This window comes from Coloeus monedula, assembly GCF_965178545.1.
Source record: "Coloeus monedula genome assembly, chromosome: 4".
Classification (NCBI taxonomy): Eukaryota; Metazoa; Chordata; class Aves; order Passeriformes; family Corvidae; genus Coloeus; species Coloeus monedula.
This window is the reverse complement of record NC_138784.1, coordinates 42,507,646-42,529,812: the sequence shown is the minus strand read 5'-3', so window position 1 is coordinate 42,529,812 and position 22,167 is coordinate 42,507,646. Positions and strand designations below refer to the sequence as shown.

At 40.4% G+C, this 22,167-nt stretch overlaps 2 protein-coding genes across 2 annotated transcripts; both read right to left on the bottom strand.

The window, feature by feature from the left end:
• Positions 1–3,782: 3,782 nt before the first annotated feature.
• On the bottom strand, positions 3,783–7,639 carry LLPH (LLP homolog, long-term synaptic facilitation factor). The gene is made up of 2 exons (XM_082279579.1): positions 7,360–7,639; positions 3,783–4,009 (listed from the first exon to the last, which is right to left on the bottom strand). The coding sequence occupies exons 1-2, from the start codon at positions 7,538–7,540 to the stop codon at positions 3,849–3,851; spliced, it is 342 nt and encodes a 113-aa protein (XP_082135705.1). The 5' UTR covers positions 7,541–7,639; the 3' UTR covers positions 3,783–3,848.
• Positions 7,640–8,224: 585 nt separating this feature from the next.
• Positions 8,225–15,936, bottom strand: TMBIM4 (transmembrane BAX inhibitor motif containing 4). Its single transcript, XM_082280968.1, has 7 exons — positions 15,835–15,936; positions 13,887–13,995; positions 12,491–12,596; positions 11,313–11,346; positions 10,254–10,371; positions 9,731–9,776; positions 8,225–9,063 (listed from the first exon to the last, which is right to left on the bottom strand). Exons 1-7 carry the CDS (start codon positions 15,926–15,928, stop codon positions 8,857–8,859), a joined length of 714 nt encoding a protein of 237 aa, XP_082137094.1. The 5' UTR covers positions 15,929–15,936; the 3' UTR covers positions 8,225–8,856.
• Between the last annotated feature and the right edge of the window lie 6,231 nt (positions 15,937–22,167).

The following is a 22,167-nucleotide window of genomic DNA, read 5'->3' as shown; positions in this document are numbered from 1 at the left end:
TTCTTCCTCCAGTACTACGCAGCCCCAAACTATATTTAGCACCCTCTATAACCACAGTGTCAGCTGTAGACAAGACTCTTGTGCCATTCACTGAGAAACACTTTCAAAACCTGCCATTCAGTGCACTTGCTTGACCTGTCTCCAGAACCTCTCCACCTTCACAATGCTGTACTGCACAGTGGCCGCACCAAGAGGCACTAATGCCACAGGAGGAGAGGTGGCTCATGAACCATTACAGTCTGACACAGCCCCGCCTTCACCAGCCATTTCTTCCTGGTTTTGTATTGCCTCCTACTGACTCGCTTTCTGTACAGTAAGGCTGTAAGACAATCCAGCTGAAAAAAAATAGGGAAAATAGGAATATTTTCAGTGTATTTTAGCTAACTGGTCCCCCAACTGACTTGACTACACAGTGCAGAGGTGTCCCAGGGCAGGAATGAGTTACCAGAAAAGCCCAGGAACTAAACCATCACTGCTACCAGTTATTTTAGGCATCTGAAATAATTCCCTTTAAAAATCAATTCTACATACTGGGTCAAAAAGGGCAAACCTTGTCATCTTCTCAAGAAACCGTCAACAATCTGCAGGACGTTTATCGATTTGCTAATGCGATTTTTATACTGTAAAAATACATGGACATCTTATGCCCATAAGCATTTCAATAAAATGACAGAATTTAATTCTTTCAGTGCTAGCTTTTATGCACGTAGTTCAAACGCACCTGCATTATTTCCCCTGCCTTCTATATGTAGGTCCAGGAAAGACAGCTACCACAGCACTGTGCAGGCAGGTGGCAGTCACAGTGGTGGGAAGTTGCAACTAAGCGGTTTCATAATAACACAATTACAGAATTGTAACTGAACAACTCTGACTGTGCCATTTAAGTTATACACTTTTAGACTTCCATCAGTTTTTTAATCAACTGCAACCCTTCCTCCCTCAATCCCAACCTAAAGAACTTTTTTTATGTAAAGACCAATGAATTATATTATTAGAATGCTGTTAAGAAGCAGATCAATTACTTCTTTGAAAATCCCTGTGTACTTTTAAAATATGTATTTCAGTCAAAATCAATTATGTTTAATTTCTATTGGAAGGAAACATGACTTTTTCCATCAACTCAAACAGAAATATGTTTCAGATTCAGCAGTATGAATCAAATACTCAAAGGCAACTAAATGATTTGGTATTTCCATTCAAAAAATAAGAGTTGGTGAAAGCAGATCTAAAACAAATTCCAAATACAAAATTACAGTATCCACATGTAGTAAGTATATGCTCAAATCCCAGAAAGTAGAATTTCCCTGCTGTATCCATGACTCAACCTCTGAGGTTATACCCATGCTGCACATTTAGCCAGATTCTTGCTGTCTGTCTACAAGCAAGCTTTTAGCCTGGATTACAGATGCCACCCAAACAGGCTCTCAAAAAATGTTTCCTGGCCCACAGAGAGCTCTGCCTCACCCACGTGAGGTATGACATTGTACACAACACACTGGTACTAGACGAAGAGATATCTTCCAGTAAAGACGGGCGTTTATTCCTTCCTTATCCTCCATTTCACCTCAAAAATCAAACAGGATGTCTTAAAATATCTGTAGTTTAAGTGAACATGTTTGACTTTATCCTGGACACCATGAAGGAAATACCTCACACAGCCAGGACTGTTTCAGGAAGGAAGCAACTTCTAAATAAAAGATCAGTGCAGCGTCTGCCATCTTTCACTTGAGATTCAAATTCTTAATCTGGTCACAAAAGCAGTTGACTAATAAATCTGTACAACAAAGCTCAGTATTAGGCCATAAAAGTGCAAATAAGCAAGACTATTCAGTTATGAAGGTCATTTTCTCTTATAAAGGAAGCAGCAGAGGCAGCAGTAAAACAACTCCGGAGAGAGGACAGGGTAAGGCAAGTGCAGTGGTGGCAGGCTCGATGAAGATGAGGCAGAGTATGGCTGTGCACCTGAAGAATGAGAATAAACTCACTCTGAAGCTGTACATCTAAACAGGGGTACTTTGCCAGTTTGACCATCTCCACTTGGGAAAAGCAGCCTGCTTTCCCACTGGGAGCTGCTTGAAAGTCATCTGATTTACAAACATGTCAATAGCACTGTGCTTACTCTACAGAAAAAAACAATTGTTTTTTCATGCCTAAGCCCAAGAAGCTCCCAGCCTCAACTCCCCAAAGTATGTACGAAGCAAAATAAAGCTTATATTGTTACAATTGCAAATAAATACAATCTGACTGTTCATTCCATTCCATTCCTGGTAAAACACATTCATAAACACTTTCCTCCACATGAATCAATTTTAAAGTTGTCCTAATCTACATGCCAACATTTAGGTAAGTTTGATACCAAAATCTACATCCATTCATCTAGTAAGACCAAAAAAATTGACAGCAGCAGCTGTTTTTATCAACTAGCAGGGCTTTTATCAACTTAATGGAAATATTTTTAAAGTACAAAGTTACTAATGGCATATAATTTGGTAGTATGTCACCTATATATCTTACCAAGTCATTACCCATCAATTTATGCGAAAATAGAAGACACATTTGTTTTTCCTTTAACCTTTGTCTTTGTAGATTATGTGAGTACCCTTCCCCAACAATACTAATTACTGTATTACTGTACACTGTATTTTTCCAGAAAAACTTAATTTTCTATCACATTGAGCTCTTCTTATTGGATTTTAGCATACTACAAGCTAGTGTAATTAAAAAAATAGATCTCCTTTCCTATGCCCAAGTTACCATAACAGATACAGATCACAATTTGTCAGTAATGACAGAATGTGGGTCGCATCTTGGATGAAGCTGGACAAAGGTTATGCCCTGCACCCATGACTGGTACTTAAAAAGGCAACATCCTGCAGGGTTGGTACTGTAATTATTTCCATCCTTGGAATGAGAGACATTTTAAAAACACAAGCTTTCAGGGCAACTAACCCTTGCATCTGTCATCACATGTTATCGCCCAGTAATATGCACCCAACTGTAGCTAATCATATAAATGGCATCTATTACACAATCATGCAGTATTTTATCCTATGCACACATTCTAAAGCATGATAGGTAAGTACCATTTTAAGAGGAGTAAAAGGCTACTGAAAATACATATGGAAAGGAAAATTCTCATTTACTTTACTAGAACTTGAAAAAGATCTTAAATAAAACTATTTTAATTCCATTCTGTGCATTTGCATTCTCTCATTATAATAATAAAAGAATCAGCCATACTTTCACTTATTTAGTACCTACAATATTTCTGTTGCAGACAACAGTGAAATATTTTGTTGTTCTCTTTGTGAATTTATGTTAGACTGACACTTTCTCATTTTACTTGCAGAATTTTCATGAGGCCTCGGTGTTGTTTCAGCATACAAGCTTTGGAGTCACATATGAAAGTACATTTTTGTTAATTACCAGATATTAAAAGCAGCACAAGTCAGTGCAACAAATTTTACAGAAGGATTTACAGAATCCTTTGGTTATATTTACTAAAACACAAGTTAACACTGACAAAGACCACAGTACAAAAAACATTTGGTTTAACTACTTTTAGGATTTCCTTTACCGTTTTCGGTGGTCACAATATAAAAGATGAAGACCCTCACCCCCCAAGAAAACAGATAACCACAAGCAATTAGTCTATTCAAAGGCACTCAGCTTTTAAGTTTAGCAGACACCAAGCTGCTATTTCTTTCATCATTTGCTGGCTAAATAGTCTCTTCAAAAATTCACTTGACGCAATAAATTATACTCAGTGACCAAGCACAAAATCTCATGAATTTATGTGGGAAATTTATTTTGTTAAATAAAATATTCATGATCTTACAAAACTGATTTTACCACACAAGGCCTTTTGATTTTGATTTTTTTTTCCCTTTAACACGTTGAGCCTTAAGCTTCTTTCTTTGCCTGGAATTCATCCATATTGGGTACTGTCCATGCTGGTCTAGAAGAGTTTTTCTGTTTCGTTTATTATCCAGCTCCATTTTGCAGTCATCTGAAAATGAAAGGTATTTATAGTGAGTAAAATACCTGAATCAGCTTCATGGAAGCTATTTTGTTACTGGATTCCCTAAAATGATAAAAATACTCCTAGACACAACAGTACTTGTACACAGAGAGCTGAAGGGTTTATATACTGAAAGCACTTTCCAAACCAATGCAACCGCAACCCAGGAACTTCAACAGTTGATAGTAAATGTGCAGTATTCTTCCTAAAAGCTATGTCTGGGCAAAGCATCTTATTCTTTAGTCTGCAATCTGCTCCAATCCTGTGTCTAAGAACACTGTATGTTCCATCATGGAATCATGCATGAAGCCATAGGCTTACTCAAACATATGCACAACTACACACCTTCTATAATGTAATGTTTAAGATCTGTTCTAAAAATTTATTCTGAGTGGAAGATGAAGACAGGTAAAAAGAATAGTAAAGAGAAAAGCTGAAATACAATGACAGTAGGAAGTATCAGCCAGTGATGCAACACTTGCCTCAAGGAGTGAGCATGACGCCAGGCCTAACACATTTACAGGCAGAAAGAGAGGATTAATCTCTACAATCAGGAAGACTGCCCATGACATGGTCACTCCCAAGAACAGCATCACCAGCTGGATAACACCCCTTGAACATCATGTCTCAGTGAGACAAAAAGATACAAGAGGATCACCTTGCTAAATATTGACTGGAACCATGCTCTGTAATTTCATCCCAACCCTGTTCCCAAACTGTATGTATGCTGATGCCATGAAGATTTTTTGCCTCTTCTTTTATATCCCTGTTATACCTTTTTAACAACTTCTGTATTCTTAGTGCTTTTTGCCTACATTCTTGGACTTGTTTGTCAAGCTGAGAGACTAAACATTTTAGAAGCTTCCTAGTTAGGGATCAGTGTGCCCCAGACCCCAAGGTCCTCTCCAGAACACATTCTGTGAACTAAGAAAGAACCATCCAGGGGAAGGCTCCTTGGGGAGGGGAGCTCACTTGAGCCTCTCATTGGGGAATCTTTGATAGATCTGCTAATTAGTAAAACCTGTAATGTTATACCAGATCTTTTGGGGGCGTGCATTGCGGTGGGCATTGAGGTGCACTTGACCTAGACGTGTGCACCTAAGGATCCTTAAAACAAATACCAAGGTAAAATCCCTTTTCCCCTTCTAACCATGTTTGACTCTTGATTTTAAGACCAGGAAAAGGCATCAGTGCAATTCAAGCCTTTACCACAAATTTTATGGAGAGGAAAAAAAGATTTTTATGTTGTGCCTGTCTGATAGTGGGAGACAAAGCTCAGGAGGAAAACGCCAAGGTGCTGCTTCAATAGTTGAGGCTGATAGTCTACAGGAATCTGCAACAGACACATACTTAAGGAGCCCTAAGCTGGGGTACAAATACTTGCAATCAGCAGAGAATCAGCACAGGGTCCTGGTGGCAGAACCAAAACCTTATCCAGCATGGGACAGGCAGCAAGAAGTTCCAGCTCCAGAAACCTCACAAGGTGTCAGAGAAATGCAACATGAGACCTTCTTAGCAGCATGGTTTTCCAAATGGGATAGGAGATTCAGCCTCCAACAACACACCACCAAAACACCCAGCGCCACATACAGAAGCTGCTTCTCTGACTCCTGTCCTATCATACATCTTAATCTGTTACATGAATTTGGAATCCAAAGAAAGGACATCCACAATAGAAGTCAGCTGCAACATAAACTAAATGAATACTCCAGGAGTAACAATACAAGTTGTTCACATGGAATAATGTCTCTGTTGTATTTTGCAATCTCAAGGATGCTGCAGGAATCAGTAACAGGAAGAAACCCACAGAACAGAAGTCATTCAAGGACATACAGAAAACCTATCTAAAGGTTAGACCCATCTAGACAATATGTCTATCGAAGACAATCAGAGGAAAAAAAAGCTATAAAACTGGTTTTTGAAGCAGACTCAATGGCCATGATTACCTTGAGAAATATGTGCATGCCTACAAAGTTTGAAAAACTGCTACAGATGCTAAGCAGACCTTACATTATTTTTCTCCTAAGAGGAAAAACTGAAAAAAAAAAAAAAAATTCACGGTGTGCTGTAAAAAATACCCTGAAGTAATACAGTAAGATGTGTGTAATATATACCTATGTATTTTCTTTGGCTGGAAAACTATTTATCTGTCTGTGGAAAGTACATATTATGGGTGAAATTTTGATCTACTTTACTTCTTGTAACACTTGGTGATGCAAACTCCCTTGTGTCCACAGTTAGTCCTGAAAAGTCCTCTCAAAGAAGACACCATTATTTTCAGAAAACTTGTAGCTGCTTTTGTGAAATACATATTTTCTCAGGTATTTCTAAGGCTGCTATGTCTCTTTAAAAGCCAAGTGAAATTGACCACCTGTAGAGAAGCTGCCAGCAGAGTTGGAAGAAGGTGCAGGAATGACAGATAGCCATGCATTTGCTTCAGAAACTATGTTTAAGGTAATGATTTCTCCTTCAATTTCAGCATCAGAAGTCTGCCAACCTTCCAAAACGTTTTGGAAATTCCATTCTAACAATCCCTTAAAGAACAACTTTTACACCTGGTTCTGTGGGACAAATCAGAACTATGGATAAAGTTACAAATTATACTTGAAGCCCTTAATTGGGCAAGTATTTTTAAATGCCGTTCTAGTTCCATTTCCAGTATCAGAACATCTTAAGTGGCATAAACTGGAGAATCAAAAAAGGACTGATTTAGTTTGGACATCATTTTTGGAAAGAGGTGTCTTTCTGACTCCTATCCAGTATGCAGCTATTTAAAACCTTTGTTTCCACTTCCTGGGCTACTTCCTTTACAGATTACATTTGATTCCAGGCACAAAGAGGAAGATGGCATTATATGTAGACACCTAATACCACCTACTCCTGCACCATGTGCAATGCAACACTAATTAGTATTGAGAAACTGGGCCCGTACTACTCCTACCCCAACTTCTGTACGTTTAGTAGCCTCCTTAAATTAGGACAGTTCAGCAGCAAACACAACGCTGTGATTGGAACAACTGCTAAGTGGTGAATCCGCACTCACCTGATGCTGTCAGAGCTGTCTCTCTATAAGATATATTACTTACTTCACACACTAAAATCAAATGTTAATAACCTTGTTCCACAAGAGACCGGATGCAATATGGATGCCAGTGTTGCGAAATGGCCAGATTCAGTGTTTTAGCTTTAGAAGACAAGCTTTCTGACTCACTGTTCTCAGACTGTAATAACCATACTCCTGATCCCGGCGGTGAAAGTCACAGCATCAGTAACAACACCGCAGGACCTCCCACACCTGAGCGACTGCAGCAGGAAAAGCGAGCCAGAGCCCAACTCACCTCTCTGCTCCAGGACTTTCTCGGGGGGCAGGACGGTCGCCACCTCCTTGACCTCCTCCATAATGACATCCGCTTTGGTTCCCAGGATCTTCTTTAGCCTCTCCAGCTCCTTGGGCGCGTTCTTCTTCCTCTTCTCGGCCCGCATCTTCCTCCTCCATTTGCTCCTCAGGCTCTTCGCCATGTCCTGCGGGGAAGGAAGCGGGAGCGCTGAGGGCGGGCCGCGCGCACCGCACACGAGGCCGCCACGCACACTCGCGCAAGGCCGCGCTGCCCGCCCGCGCATGCGCAAGCAGACCGAGGCGCCCGGCCTCCCGCGGGGGTAGACGGGCCCTACCGTAACTCTCCGAGGCAGCGCGCAGCCGCCTTCCTGCTTCGCGTCCGTGCAGGATTGTGTCCAGCCGCCGCTGCGCGCCCAGGGCGGGGCATGAAGGAATGAACATGTGTTCCATTACAATGTAAAAAGCAAGGCTTCATTCTTAGCTCCTGCCCCGCTGTTCGAATGAAAGCCTAAGGCAAAGGGAGGGATCATCACAGTCGCTCAAACCCATTCTCAGTCGTACTTCAAGAGCCCCACGGACAGAGCTTGCGGTCACAGCGCGGGGCAGGCAGGACGCGCGTCTTTGCCCAAGTACTCCGGTCCTCGTCGCTCACCTCTCACTGACAGGACAGGCGAGCAGTAACAATCCCTCACCGAACAGGAAGGAAGAAAGCCTTTCAAAATTGTTTTTACGCTGCCTGCCCCTCCAGCATCTCCACAGCGCGGGAAGCAGCCACAGTCACAGCACCTCTACCCTACCAGCACCGACCACTGTCAGCACCCTGAAGTTCTCCGGTCTCAGCTGCAAGAACAGGCTAAAGGCTTTCCAATTTTTATTGACACACAACGAGCTTTATTACACCCAAGTTGATAAAATGTCATAATCAATTTCCACATGATTTTTCAGAACACTGAAAGATAGGCAAAAAGTAATACTAAAATGAAGAACATTCCCTTTAATTGTTCAATCACCCTCACAGCTTCCATAGTGACAGCCCTTAACAAGGACAGAGTATGTCTGTCAGAGACAGCATTCCATTTTATCAAACAAAAACTAGAAAAAAAAAATTAGCTTAGAAAAACACTGCCTAATGGTAAACTCATGCTACCCTTCTGTGGTACACGAATGATCAATCCCAAAGGAAACATTTTCAGCAGCTACAGAACAGCAGGGAAGCTTACTCTGGAGCAATCAGGAGTTGGCAAAATTTTAATCATTAATTACATCAGTTTCAAATGAAGTGATTAAAAAAGTGACTGCAATGATGACAGCATGTTAACTACATAAAATACGTGGTCTGGAGAAGAACTGTAGCTACGTAAAAAGCCATTTTCCCCCTAAGGAGGGATCAATATTCATGGAATGCAAACATAGTCTTTAGAAGGCAGAACTACTGAGTTTGCAGATCATCCAAATGCTTAACTTTCATTGTGCTGTAGTCAAACCACACCACTTTTGACTATTTTTTATTAAATGCCTCCAGTAAACGCAGCAGGTGTAAGAACAGATTGATGATGTCCAAGTAGAGATTGATTGCAGCCAGTATGTACTCTTCAGGGGACAATTTGTGCATCAGCAAATGAGTGTCATAAATAATAAATCCACAGAACAGAAGAGCTCCAGCAGCAGCAAACACCAACTCTATCGTCTCACTATAGAAAAACAGCTGGAGGCAGATAAAACATGAAAAAGATACTTGTGAATTTCATTTTTTAAAATTTTAAAATCCCTGCATAATGATAAGCGACATTTAAAGCACAGTCTTTCTACTGTTATGTACACAAAACCACAGTGTTGTGGTGCTATTTCAATGCTCTTATTCCATACACTCTCCAGTCACACAATATCTGACTGAGTAAAAGTGCCTCCACGTAAGAGGGAGGAAGCTTTGGTCTCCAGAATACTAACAGCAGAACAACTAGAAAACCAAAATACAATTAAACCCCAAATCTCCTTCACATTCTCTTCATCAAGTAGTGGATCTCAACTGACAAATTTTGTCGATCAGCCCAAATACCCATTACGTTGGCAATAACAGCACCCGACTAAAATACAAATTGAAAATGTGTGGTTAAAAGATCACCACCATGATCTAGAACAGTAATGGATCTGGTTAGGCATTTTTTTTCATTAAGCTATATTGGGCTGATCCAAACCTTTTAGTTATACTAGAAGTCAGTAAAAGGTCAGGCTCTGAGTGACCTGATCTTAGTGCAAGGTGTCCCTGCCCAGGGCAGGGGGGTTGGAACTAGATGATCTTTAAGGTCCTTCCCAACCCACACCATGCTGTGATTCTATGCATATCTTTTAACTGTGAACACAAGGTATCTTACCCTCAAGAAACCCGAGAAGATTAAAATCCACAAACAAGTGAAGAGGCTGAAAGAAAATAAATTACACTGTGACCAACAATATACTTTCTTTTGGACTTAACTTAAAACATCCTCCTTTCTTATAAAGACTCTTCACAATGTATTTGCCAAGTAAATGTCTGGAATTCTTAGATGCCAACTGTTCACTGGTGTCAGCAGTACAAGTTTTATAAAACTGTCAAAAGTTATGTTCTAATTTTAATTTTATTTAAAGATTTGAAACAACTACTTTCTCTTGCAGTGAAAAATCCAGGTAAACTAGTTTTCTATTTATTTTAAGATTCATAATCACTGAAAAGAATTTACCAAGAAATCAGAACTGGGTAAAATTAATAATTTAAAATAAATAACCCTCACCATTCCCTTAAAGCAGGTTCTGTTAACCTGTATTTCTAATTATACCTGCAAAGCTTGCTTTAAGAAAGAAAAAAAAAAACCCTTAACAGAAAAAAAAATTCTAAAGATCATCAATATGACAACATACCCTGCTCCAAATTTGCTGAAGTCTCTCTTTGACTGCAAGGTATATGCAGTCAATCCAAGAAATACAGCAGTAGTAAGAATAAAGGCTTGCAAGACGATGGAGACATCATAGAAACTCACTATAAACAGAAAAAGTAATCTGTCAATTAAAGAACACTATACTATGTATTTGCTCAGTTATCTTTTGAGGAAACAGATATTTAAACTTAACTGTGAACAAAATTAAGTAAATTATGCCTGAACTTGTCTTTGCATTTCGAATTCATGATCACAGGACTCAGGGACCTTGCACTAGCTAAGTTTGACAGTTACTTTATAGCTGTAGCTTCCTAAATGGAAATAACAGGTCTTTCCTACTCAGAATTATAAAAACACCAACAAAATAAAACAAAAATATTTTAAGCATAAGTAACAAGAGATCTTAAGGAAAAAATCGATCTGAATTTTTCATGATACTGAAACTAGGTGAAAAATAAAACAATCTCCTATAAAGGCTCAAAGTTTTGATTAGGGGACAAGGAGGGGAAAGATAGCAGGAACAAGTGGAACCCTTTCTTCCCTCCTTCTTCCTTTCCCCAAAGCAGGAGATCATAAGCCACAATGAAGAGGTTTCGTCTTATGCTGTAGTTCAAGGTGATGCCATGACTTGACTGCACACTGCCTCACTTCAGCCCAGGCCATGAAGTACAGCACTCTCCAAACTCATATTCCCTTTGAGGAAATTGAGGGGGCAGATAGGAATGTTTCAACTTGAAGATCAGCTCTGCTGAGAGCTGAACATTACGAAAAAGAACATTTTTAGCTATACTGAAAGAATGGATTCCCCAACTCATTTCTCGCTTCAAGTTCATACAGTTTCATTTCTGATTCAGAGTCCAGTTTTCTCCCTCGATTCCCTGGTTTTGCTAAACTCCTATCACTGTCATTAAAATTTTCAAGCAGGATTCATTATCATGTTAGTCCCATCTAGAAAACCATAATGGCAATCAATTAGTACAACATAATGGATTCCTTTTCCAAACTCTTTATGGAACCAGACAATAGGATGGCTACTATTTACCTGTAATGGCAACTGTCAGTGCTTCCAGTAGCGTCTACAAAAAGCAAACCCAAAAAAATAGAAGGATAAGAAAAAAAATCAAACCATAAAACACTTACATGAAGATTTCACATGCAGTGACTCCCATTCTGCTATATAATCCCAGCATGTATTACATTAGGTCTCCTGTTAAATCTTTGTGTATGAAAACATGTTTAATTTTCAACAAGAAAATGGCAACCATACTGTCTTGCTGGGACGAAGTTGTGTTACATAAAAAGAGTACAATACAAAGTGAAAATGAGTGAGAGACTGCCCCTATAGAAAAATGTCATTTACATTTTCTACTGTAAGTGCACAGCATTTATCTTACACTTCTTACAAACTATTCAAGGGGCTATAAAATTAATACACTTTTAATATCTTGTTGGACAGCTGTCTAACACAGTGTCTGCATCAGTTTCCTTTCCACACTTATCCTTTAAACCATCTGTTTACTTACACAGCAAAGCTGTCTTTCTGTTTTAACACAAATACAATTTAGGCCAGTCTTACAGCATCAAATTCTAATTGAGCTACTGTGACTTCTTTTCAGAAAACTGATTTGCTACATAATCCAAAATATCCAAGAGCAACTGTTAGCCTGGATCTACATATTCACAACATCAGGAAGAAGACTGAAATTTGAGGACAGCTCTGACTGACCTGCCTGTGCTGGACACATGCTCAGAATTTAGCACCAAAAAGACAAAAATTGGAGAAATAGACACATATGGCTGGTTTGGGTCTCTGCTGGAGGCCATCCATTAAACAATTTAGGTAACAGGAATGCCTCCTCCTTTCCTACTGAGCAGTTCCATAGAAAAAGTCCCTGACATCAATAGAACAGTGAGAGCAGATAGATAGGTTTCTACACACACACAAAAACCCTTGCTCAAACTAGTTCCAAGTTCTAACACTCTTTCTAAAAAGATGCTGAAAGCAACCTGAAGTGGCTGCTATCTAGGAACAACCTGTGGACAGAATCTCCAAAAAGTAGCTCAGACTTTCATAAATATATAGGATGTCTTTCAAGGAATACAAGAAAAACAAATTACATACCTCTAGTTTCAAGGAATTCATTACAATGCAAGATATTCTAGGGACTATTAAATTGAATTAATTAATAAATTAATAATTTACTTGAATAAAACACTTACAAATCCAAACAGCAGGTATAAATTAACAGGGTGCTGGTGCCTGTAGAGGGTCAGTGCCACAATTACAGCCAGAGATCCAAACCCAGATAACAAAAGCAAGGCAGGCCTGTAAAATTCCACATAAAAAAAAGTAATCAAATAGCTGGAAGACGATGGAACAGTTTATATAAAACCAAGTTTTTAAGTGATCACCTAGAAAAAGATATCCAAAGTAAATGTAATGCAAGTTTACAATAAAACTGTTCTAAAACATACTAGTACTGATAATCAGTTAAAAATAGTACAGTCACAAGTAAAGACAACTTTTTCATACTAAAGCTAAAGACTGCCCAGGAATACATTACCTGGAAATGAACACATACAAGGAAAAAAATCCATCCATACAAAGTAACAGTATTAAAGTATATGTAATATTTTGCCTGTTGTGAACTCCACATTCAGAGAACTATTTTTCATAAGCACCTGAATGCAACAAACATGGGCACTAACTGCACCAAAGAAAATCAGTACTGACCAGTAAGTCTTGCTAAATCATTCAAGTAGCCCTCCAAGGAAAAATGGGACCAACATCAAACACAAAATCACAACAGTTTTAAGTGAGTAGGACAATTTTAAATGATGAGATTTAAGTAGAAAACTATAGTTTTACAACCACTGTTGTATACACAATAGGTTATACAGAAACTGAAACTTTCTTGCAGTGTTTAATCCTCCTCTTCTATCTGGGCTTTGAAGTGAAAGTAAAAGTCCACGAGTGCACTTAGAGGAAAACAGAAACTAGAGTCAGTGCTCTCCTCATTTCCCAGCTGTTCTTTTTCCTGGCCTGTTCACCACAGTTTGCATTTTGAGACTTGTTATTTTATCATGAAAATCTGAGAGTCAAAAAGAAGCAAGCCCACAGGAATTCAGGCAGACTAATTCTTTGGGTTTTTTTTTTTTTTGGGGGTGGGGAGGGGTTAAGGGGAGAAAGAAGATGGGAGAGGAGGAAGAGGAACAAGACGTGATTCCGCTTTTTGGAACAGGCACCTATAAACAACAGTATTCCAAAGAGAATCTAAAAGAACTTAGACTGTAAAACAAGAAATGTCAGTAACTGAGATGTTCTGCAACTCATGTAGAAGTTTGCATAGTATAAATATTAAAACAAGCACTATTAATAAAGCATTAAAATCAACAAAAACACAACAACAACAAAAATAATAATAATAGTTTTCATAGTAAACCAAGGAGAAAAATGTCAGAGAAGAAAAGTTACTCCCTAATCAAGTTTAAGAATATCTATTAGAAAATCAAAACACCAGTTATAAAAATTATTAGGAAGACTGAAGTATAGCAACAAGCTACATAAATTATACTTAACACATGCTAAACAGCTGCATTTCACCTTAGTATTTACCTCTCATGAACAAATGCCTGCACTCCAGTAGAGTATAGGAAAATTGCAGATGTGACTGTGGTCAATAGAACTTGAACAGAAAGAATGCTGTAGACTTTTCGTAGAAATGCTGGGATAAGGAAAATAAAAACGAAATCACTTTTGACTTACACTTAAAAAGTTCAACAGTAAATCAGATAAAAATTTTCATTTTCTTAAGGAACCATTATAAAGTTATAGTGAAAAAGCACAGAACAAAGCTGTAAAAAGCCATTTTACTTAAAAAAAATTGACACAGTATTACAGCAAAATTACATTTATTCCTGGACATCATTATTTAACCATTAACAATGAAGACAAAAGAAATATAGAAAATATTTGCAAGGAATTTAATTTAAGACCTACATACACCCCTTCACTCTCACTATACTAACAGCATACCTTCTCCATCATGTTACTGGTGCCTAATGGACCTAACTGACAGAGGATTAACATGGAAGGCAGAAACAGCCACAAACGTTTAAAAAGGTAAAGTTTTTACATTAATGTCTATTTGATTGCCCTTCCATCATATTCAATATAATTTATCATCATTTACAACTTGCATTGTACTGAATGGTTATCCACAGGCACAGACTGCTGGAAAAAAAAAATCCTAGAATGAACAGGCTCCTTAATTCTAGAATTATCAAAAGCAAAGTGTAGTTCAGGACATACAGATACATCATACAGATATTCTCTGCTCTGAATAGAAGGAGACCAAGTCCATTTAGGCAAAATGCTGTGGAAGGAAGAATAAGCTTATAGGAAAAAAAAAAAAATCAGTCATTAATAGCACAGTCTTAAGCTTAAGAGCACATTCTACAAGAAACTCAATTACCTGCTTGCCACAGGTAAAGTAAAATACACTTGTAAGCCATGAAGGACTGGGGCCTACTTTATCATAATAAACCGACCAAACCTAGAAGTAACCTAGCACGCAAAGCCTTCCCCCCACATTACTAAATGCAGCAGCAATTTTGCTAATGGCATTATCTGTTTCATACCTCCTATGGCACACCCTTTATTTTTCAAAGAAGATAAAACTGTATTTTAACAGGAAGAGGTCTCCTGATTATCAGAAATAAGTAATAAAAAAACTCACAGCATGAAGCCAGTTTTACTCCAAAATGTGTCCAGTAACACTATTCAACAAGGATTACTGATTAGACAGATTCTACAAGAGTACTCAATACCTTTGAGACCTGCACATGAACAGCAAAGCAGGATTTCTTGGGCATTAGTATGACCTCTTAGCACACCAAATGCTTCAGTGGAAGAGACAAAAATTTTAACACCTCACAGAAGAAATTCAAATCCTTCATGTGTCATGGTTAAACTTCTGTAATTACAGACACCAGTTCTAGTATTTATGAATCACAGAGTTAGTAAGGCTGGAAAAGACCTCTGAGATCACCGAGTCCAACCTATGAACGAACACCACCGTGTCAGATAGACCCCGGCACCAGCTGCCACCTCCAGGCTTTCCTTAAGCACCTCCAGGGAGGTGCGTCTCTGCAGGGACTATGCATCTCACGTATCATGTTTGGATTTCAAAGATTCATCACTCTGGACAAAATCAAGTCTGAATCTACACCGGGTAACCCCTCTCAGGAGAGGACCTACCCCCTTCACGGTTAAACGACAAAGCCTTTAGCCGGCCGCGGTCCCTCACCCTTGATGTCTAACCTGGACTAAGTAGCGCCCTGGCTCCGCACTCACAGCCTTTACCCAGGTTAAAACACTGCGCAGAACCTGACTGCAGCTCAAGGCCAGAGGTGACCGGGGTATGACAGAGGCACTTGGTGGGAGCGCAGGGCGCGGCATCCCCTCGCCCCCCCGCCAGTGGGGGCAACGGGGACCTCTCCGCAAGCGCTTGGGGGGGCTAAGCCGGGGCCACGCGGCTCTCCCACTCCTCCGCAATCCCTACCCATGCGGATGTGGACGCTGGCCGAGGCCACGTTGCTGCCATAGTTGAAGTCATCCTCGATGGAGCTCCGCGGGTAACTCTGCTCGGCCGCCATGGCCGCTGCCGGCCTCCACTTCCGGGGGGCGCGGCCGCGCTGCGCAGGGCCGAGCAGGGCGCCCCGCCGAGCGGCCGAGCGCGTCGATCGCGCGTGCCGCCTTTGTCCCGAGCGCCGCGTCCTGCCCTGGTCTAAGTGAGCTCGGAAGGGTCGGGAGAGGAAGGTCCAGTGACTGAAAAAACCCCGCTCTTCGGCTGGTTTTCACCTTTGATTCATCTCTGCCTGCTCTCCGGACTGTGCTGCGGCTATGCACAGCTGCCGACGCGTACCCGCGTTCAGCGGTACCCGATGAAAGCGGCGTCGGGGCTGATGCTCCGGTCAGAGTGTATCCCATAGAGATCAGCTCCACTTCTAATGCAACCTTTATCGCAAAGCAAATGTCCTAGTTTCGTGTCCCGTCCTTCAAGCTCAGTGTAACTGAACAGAAAGCAAAGCGTTTCTCAGGCGTCACAAAGTACTTGGTAGAGTCGGACCTGATTGTAGCTCACACTGAGGAATCACAAAAGCTAAGATTTGGGGATGTGGATGGGGGGAGCGCAGTAGGCTATTTTTTTAACTCGTGAATATTATCTAAAGTGTGCCAAGAAATTGAAGTGACAGACACTTTAGAAATACATGTAATAGATTAGATTAGAAGTGCTCTTAAAAATTGGAAAATAGTTGTCTGAACTGTATCCAGTTTCTCAAGGGAGAAGTAAATCAATTCCATCATTTTGTGATGAAATAATCTTGAGCAGTTTTTCTACTGAGTTGACTTAAGATACTACATTTCAATTGCAGAGACAAGAATTATGAGCATGACTTTATATTCTGGGAAGTATTTATGATTTTCCTAGCATCATTTTGCATTTTTAGTTGCTGCAGAGTAGGATCTTTCAGTTTAAATCCTGAATTTGGAGCTTTATGCATTGTTTGTACTGCTGAATAGTAACTGTTTTGAAAGAGTTATCCTGTGTGCTTTCTTGCATCTGCCTCTGCAGAAGAACAACACTGATGTTCTCCCAGAAGAAGCATTTAGAATTCTGGTCAAGCATCTGGTGTTGCCTTCACCTAATACATGCAGTGCTGTTTTCTTTAAAATGCCTCTTAGAGACATTCTGTGTGAGAAACCGAAAATTTCAGAGCATTGCCGCAGAGTCGACCCCTGCAAATAGTTTGAGGCTTGAGACGATTGAAGGACAGACATAATAGTAGCCTTCAAATATTTTTTATAAGGCTGTTGCAGTCCTCCAGCTGTGGAGAAAGTGTCACATAACAGGTAGCACGGCTTAAACTGCAGTTGGGAAGATTCAGGGTGAAAACTTCAGTACTTTTAAGAGTAATCAGGGTAAAGCTATGGAATAGTTAGCCTGGGATTTAGGCCCAGGCTGGGAGATAGGAGATGGCAGGAAACAGGCATGTGAGCCTTTGCACTCTCACCTCCTGTGTGGAAGATGTTGGTGTGATGTAAGCCACCAAGGATCAGTAATGAGCTTATTCAGCAAGGCAAAAGACAAAGCAGCAAAATCACCCAGTGACGCCACTGAGAAGCACAGTCTACCAAAGTTGTTGCAGATGGGAATGGAAAATTATTTACATCTGTGATACTGATAAAGGCCGTGATTTTCATGCCAAAAGAGAGCATCATTCTTGTCTTAAGGTCATTCTTGTTATTTGCAGGCACATACAGAATGCACTGTGCTGTGCAGTTCTTTGGAGTGACTGTGCTGAATGAACATTTAATGACACTGAATCTAGCTGAGTGCTTTCAATGTCTTTGCAATTTTCCACTCCTCACTTGGGAAAGTATACCTTGTAAAATGCTAAATATGCCTTATAAAAAGGAAAGTGTGTTTTACATTGCCTTTCTTTTCTGTATTTGATGTTTTCATAAACATACCTCCATCATACTATTTTTATTTGAAACCACAGCAGTCCCACAGTGACTCGCTTAGGACTGGCTAGACGCTCTCACTCCATGTGTGTGCGTGCAGGGGTGAAAGAGCTTTCTGTCCTCCCAGGTTCTGGTCTGGGCTCCAGTATGGGGAAAGGAAGCTCACTGTCACTGGAGGCCTGGGTAAGGACCATGAACTCCTCTGTGCCTTTTGTCTGCGTTATACATAATCGGTGGCTTTGCTGGAAAAAGTCCATCTGTTGATCAGAGGTACTTGAGAAAGGTACTTGGAGCATTGCCAGGATTCTGCTTCTTTCCAGAGGTTTGTTTTTAAATCATTGTGCCGAGGCCCTTCGTTTGCTTTGAGCAGTGTTCCCAGAGTGACCCCTCTCAGCATGGCTTTGATATACATCTGTGTATCTTCACATCATCACAGCTGTTGTTGAGGCAGGACTAAATGGTCTCCTTCCCAGACTGCCAAGTCCATGACCTCTGCATGGCTCCATACAAATGCATAAGGTACAACCGCTGTCGTATTGCTGCAGTGTGGTTCCAGGAGCACAGAGTCACACATGGGGCCCCATGGCTGCCTGCCAGCCTTTCAACAAGGAGGTAACATCCAGGCAATTTGTGCTCAGGACGGCACAGCACACGTGGATGCGAAGCAATGTGGAAAAACAGAGGAGAGAAGTTTGAATATGTAGGTGTGCATCCACATGGCCATTAATCATTAATTTATCCCCAGGTGAACTTAGGTCTCTCAGTTTCAAAATAGCTGGCTAAATTAAAGGGATCATTTAATTGTGTGATCCTGAGGAATCTTAATTTGAAGAAATATGAGTTATAGCAGCTTTCCAGTATCTAAGGAGGGCCTACAAGAGAGCCAGAGACATTGTTTTTTACAAGGGCATGTAGTGATAGGGGTGATAGCTTTGAAATGAAAGAGAGTAGTTTTAGATTAGATATTAGAAAGAAGTTCTTTACTGTGAGGGTGGTGAGTCATTGGGACAGGCTGCCCAGAGAAGTTGTGGATGCACCACCCCTGGAAGTGTTCAAGTCCAGGTTGGATGGGGCTCTGAGCAGCCTGGTGTAATAGAGGTGTTGCTGCCCATGGCAGGGGGATTGGAACTAGATGATCTTTAAGGTCCTTCCAACGCAAACCATTCCATGATTCCATGAGTTACTATGAAATTATCCTCAGACTCAAAAGTACAAAGTTTTCCATGGGAACTGGAGACAATCACGTAATTGTAATGTTATTCCAAATTATATTTCAACATATACAGTATGTAGGTGCAAAACCATCATTATATTCTTACAGAGCAGGAAAATAACAAGGAAACTCAGAGACAGATGTGCCATCTGTTGCTGTAAAATCCCTGATGGTGAGTTTTCAAATTCACAGATCAAGGGAAAAGAGTTTATCTTCCTTAGTACTTAGAGTTTCATGAGAAAGACTCTGCCGTTTAGCAAGCAGGTCACAAAGCCAAGCTATTCCAGGATGAAAAGCTTCTCTCAATGTTTCTTTGGTTTCCTACAGCCCACATCTTTGCCTAATGATGGTATATTCTTTTTCCTATTAAATCCCACCTGCATTTTTTTTTCATTACACCTCACCCCATTGTAACTCCATTAGCTCCTTTTTTTTTAAACCATGTGCATTTTTGATAAGATACGCCAGGTTAGTTTTGGGTCGTATTCTCAGTGGAGATCTAGATGCAATAAGAAATGGGTAGTGCCTAGGAACAGAGCTATCTGGTGGCACTAGGCAGTAGTCCATCGATGTGGGAGGTACAAGCTTACCTGCCAGGGAGCACGATGTGGAAGCCTGGACCTTTATTCTAAGGACTGTGAACAGCTTTTGAACAGACATGTTGGTTTGATTCATGCGATTGGGTGAGGCATTTTCATTGGGCTCAGGGTGAGTAAATTTCCTTTTAAAAACAGCACTTCAGGATAAATATATCTCTGCAGTTAATAGAGTAGTAATAGTAGTTAATAATCCGAGCATTAAAAGTCTTCTTTCAAGGTTTTTGCCCATTTATACAAGTCTCATATCTTTCAAGGATGCCATCTTATTTTGACAAGCTGAGGGATTTTATATTTTAAGGTCAGGATCAATCTGGAATCTGTCTTTGCTTATAATCACACCTTTGTTATTTCAGTAGCTGCTGAAGTTCAAAAAAAGAGCATTACCATTTTATTCCATGTGTCAGACTGAATCCCAGGAAAATATGGAATGCTACACTGACAGCCCAGATATAGGCAATTTTTCCTTTCTTTATTTAAGAGGGTTTTTTTTTTTCTTTTTTGTGGATGTAATGTTGCAACTAAAGCAATTTAATAACTGCACTACCTTGTGAAACAGAAGGCGGATCATTCTTGAATTTGTTTCTCTGAACAAACCATCAAAGCATACTCTGCTTTGAGTTTGCTATTATTTTGTTCACTTTCAGTTTAACCTGCTTGAATATTGGGAGTGCCATATGGACTCTGTTTATAAAACCCTTAACTACTCTTTCTGTATGAATTCCAATGTGCTTTGATTGTCTTCAGTTGTCCTCACTGAACAGCCTACATCACCTGTAATGGCTAGTCATTCTGTCATCTAAAACCTGAGTGTACTCATGCAAATTGGTTTATCGCAACATTTGAACTTATTTTGTTATTATCACTCTTAATTCTGAACCTTTTATTTCCTGGCATTTTGAAAAGCTGAGGTCAGATTGCTTATTTCTGTTTGAGTGTCTATTTCAATCCAATCCTTATAAGAACTCCCATGTGTAACAACATTAATAGTATGTGTGCTGCTAAACGAGAAAAAAACTCTGAATATTTAAAATAGCAGTGCCTTTTCAGCTCATGGTAAGGTCTACTCTGCAGAGATTGAAGAGCAGAATTCAGCTGCAGATGAAAACAACTGCACTTAGTTGTTTATAAATACGTATAAATACATGTACGAAGTGCTTAAGCAACCATTCCTGTCAAAGGAAATAAGGGTGGTGTGCAGATGCCTAAACGTGTGTGTCTGGTGCCATTTTATGGCCCTTAGGGTATCAATCTCAGTTCCATTTGCTCCTCCATGAAGGCACTGAGCTTCTTTAAATTTTCTGTTATATCTGCAAAGCCAAGCAATACCGTGGATACCTTGGCGCATCCTAAAAGGCACCAGATTCCAATGCTTAAATAATGGCACCCTGCATATGTGGAACATATGTCATGACTGGGATGAGCACATAGCAAGGGCAGGGAAGAGGGAGGAGGAGCTGGCAAAAACCCTGAAGGCATTGATTATTTCTGTGGAAGAACAGGTGTGTACGTGAAGGCTCACCCATGAAACCAAGCCAGCAAAGATCCTTTGATGTTGATGCAGTCTTGTCTCTGCTGGGAGAGCTTTATCAGCACAGAAGTACCCACACAGATATGGCCCTCTTTATTTTGGGAGCATATTGGTGCTGGCAGAGCTGGAAGGAGAGGAGGACACACTTCACCCTCAGGCACTGCTTGCACCCAGGTTTTGTCTAGACGGGCTTCATAAGGCACAAGGCATGGCTGAAATCACCTCATCTCCTCATGCTGCCATCACACACATGTTGACTCCAATGTGCAGAGGCTGCATGCAACTCCTGCAGTGTCCTGCACAGGGGCTGGGACAAGAAACTTGAGGTATTCGGTGTCTTTCACCATCTTCAGACAAAAATACCAAGGGCACTAAGGGACCTTTGGGCCATGAGGTGCTGAGCAGCTCTTGGTTTCCCACACCTTTTTTCCACAGCTGAGTGGCTTTCAAGACACTTCCTGGAGCTTCACAGCATTGAAAAATAGGGAGGGAAGGACAGAAGTGGTATGAGATGTTTGTTCTGGTGCTGATGGAACAAGACTATTGTCAGCTTCATGCAGGCTCTTTGGGAAGTGGGTCAGTGGCAAATCTTTTGCTTATTCACAAGGTTAATTATTTAGTTGTCTGAAGTCAGCTTCTTCAGCATTAAGTTTCAGGAGATGTATGTCAGATTTGTAGTTGCTGCTCACTTTGCATAAGTCAGAAACAAAGCTCGTGGCTCCAGACATAGCAAAGCACTTCCATATCACTTAAAGGTGCCTCTCTGGAACAGCAGTGAGAAAAGACTCTCACAGCTCCCTAAATACTACACTTGGTCCAGGAACAGAGAAAAGAGTTGAAGACAGATCTCTCAACTGAGTGTTTCCTAGTGTTAATATTTAAATACCGTTTTTAAAACATCAGTGAATCCGTGTAATCTTGACATTCTCAGATACTAGCAGGAAGAACAGTGGTTCATTAGTCAGCCAGAGATTTGGATAATCACAATTGAATTTTTAGCTAGATGTTCCTTTTAAAACTTGATTT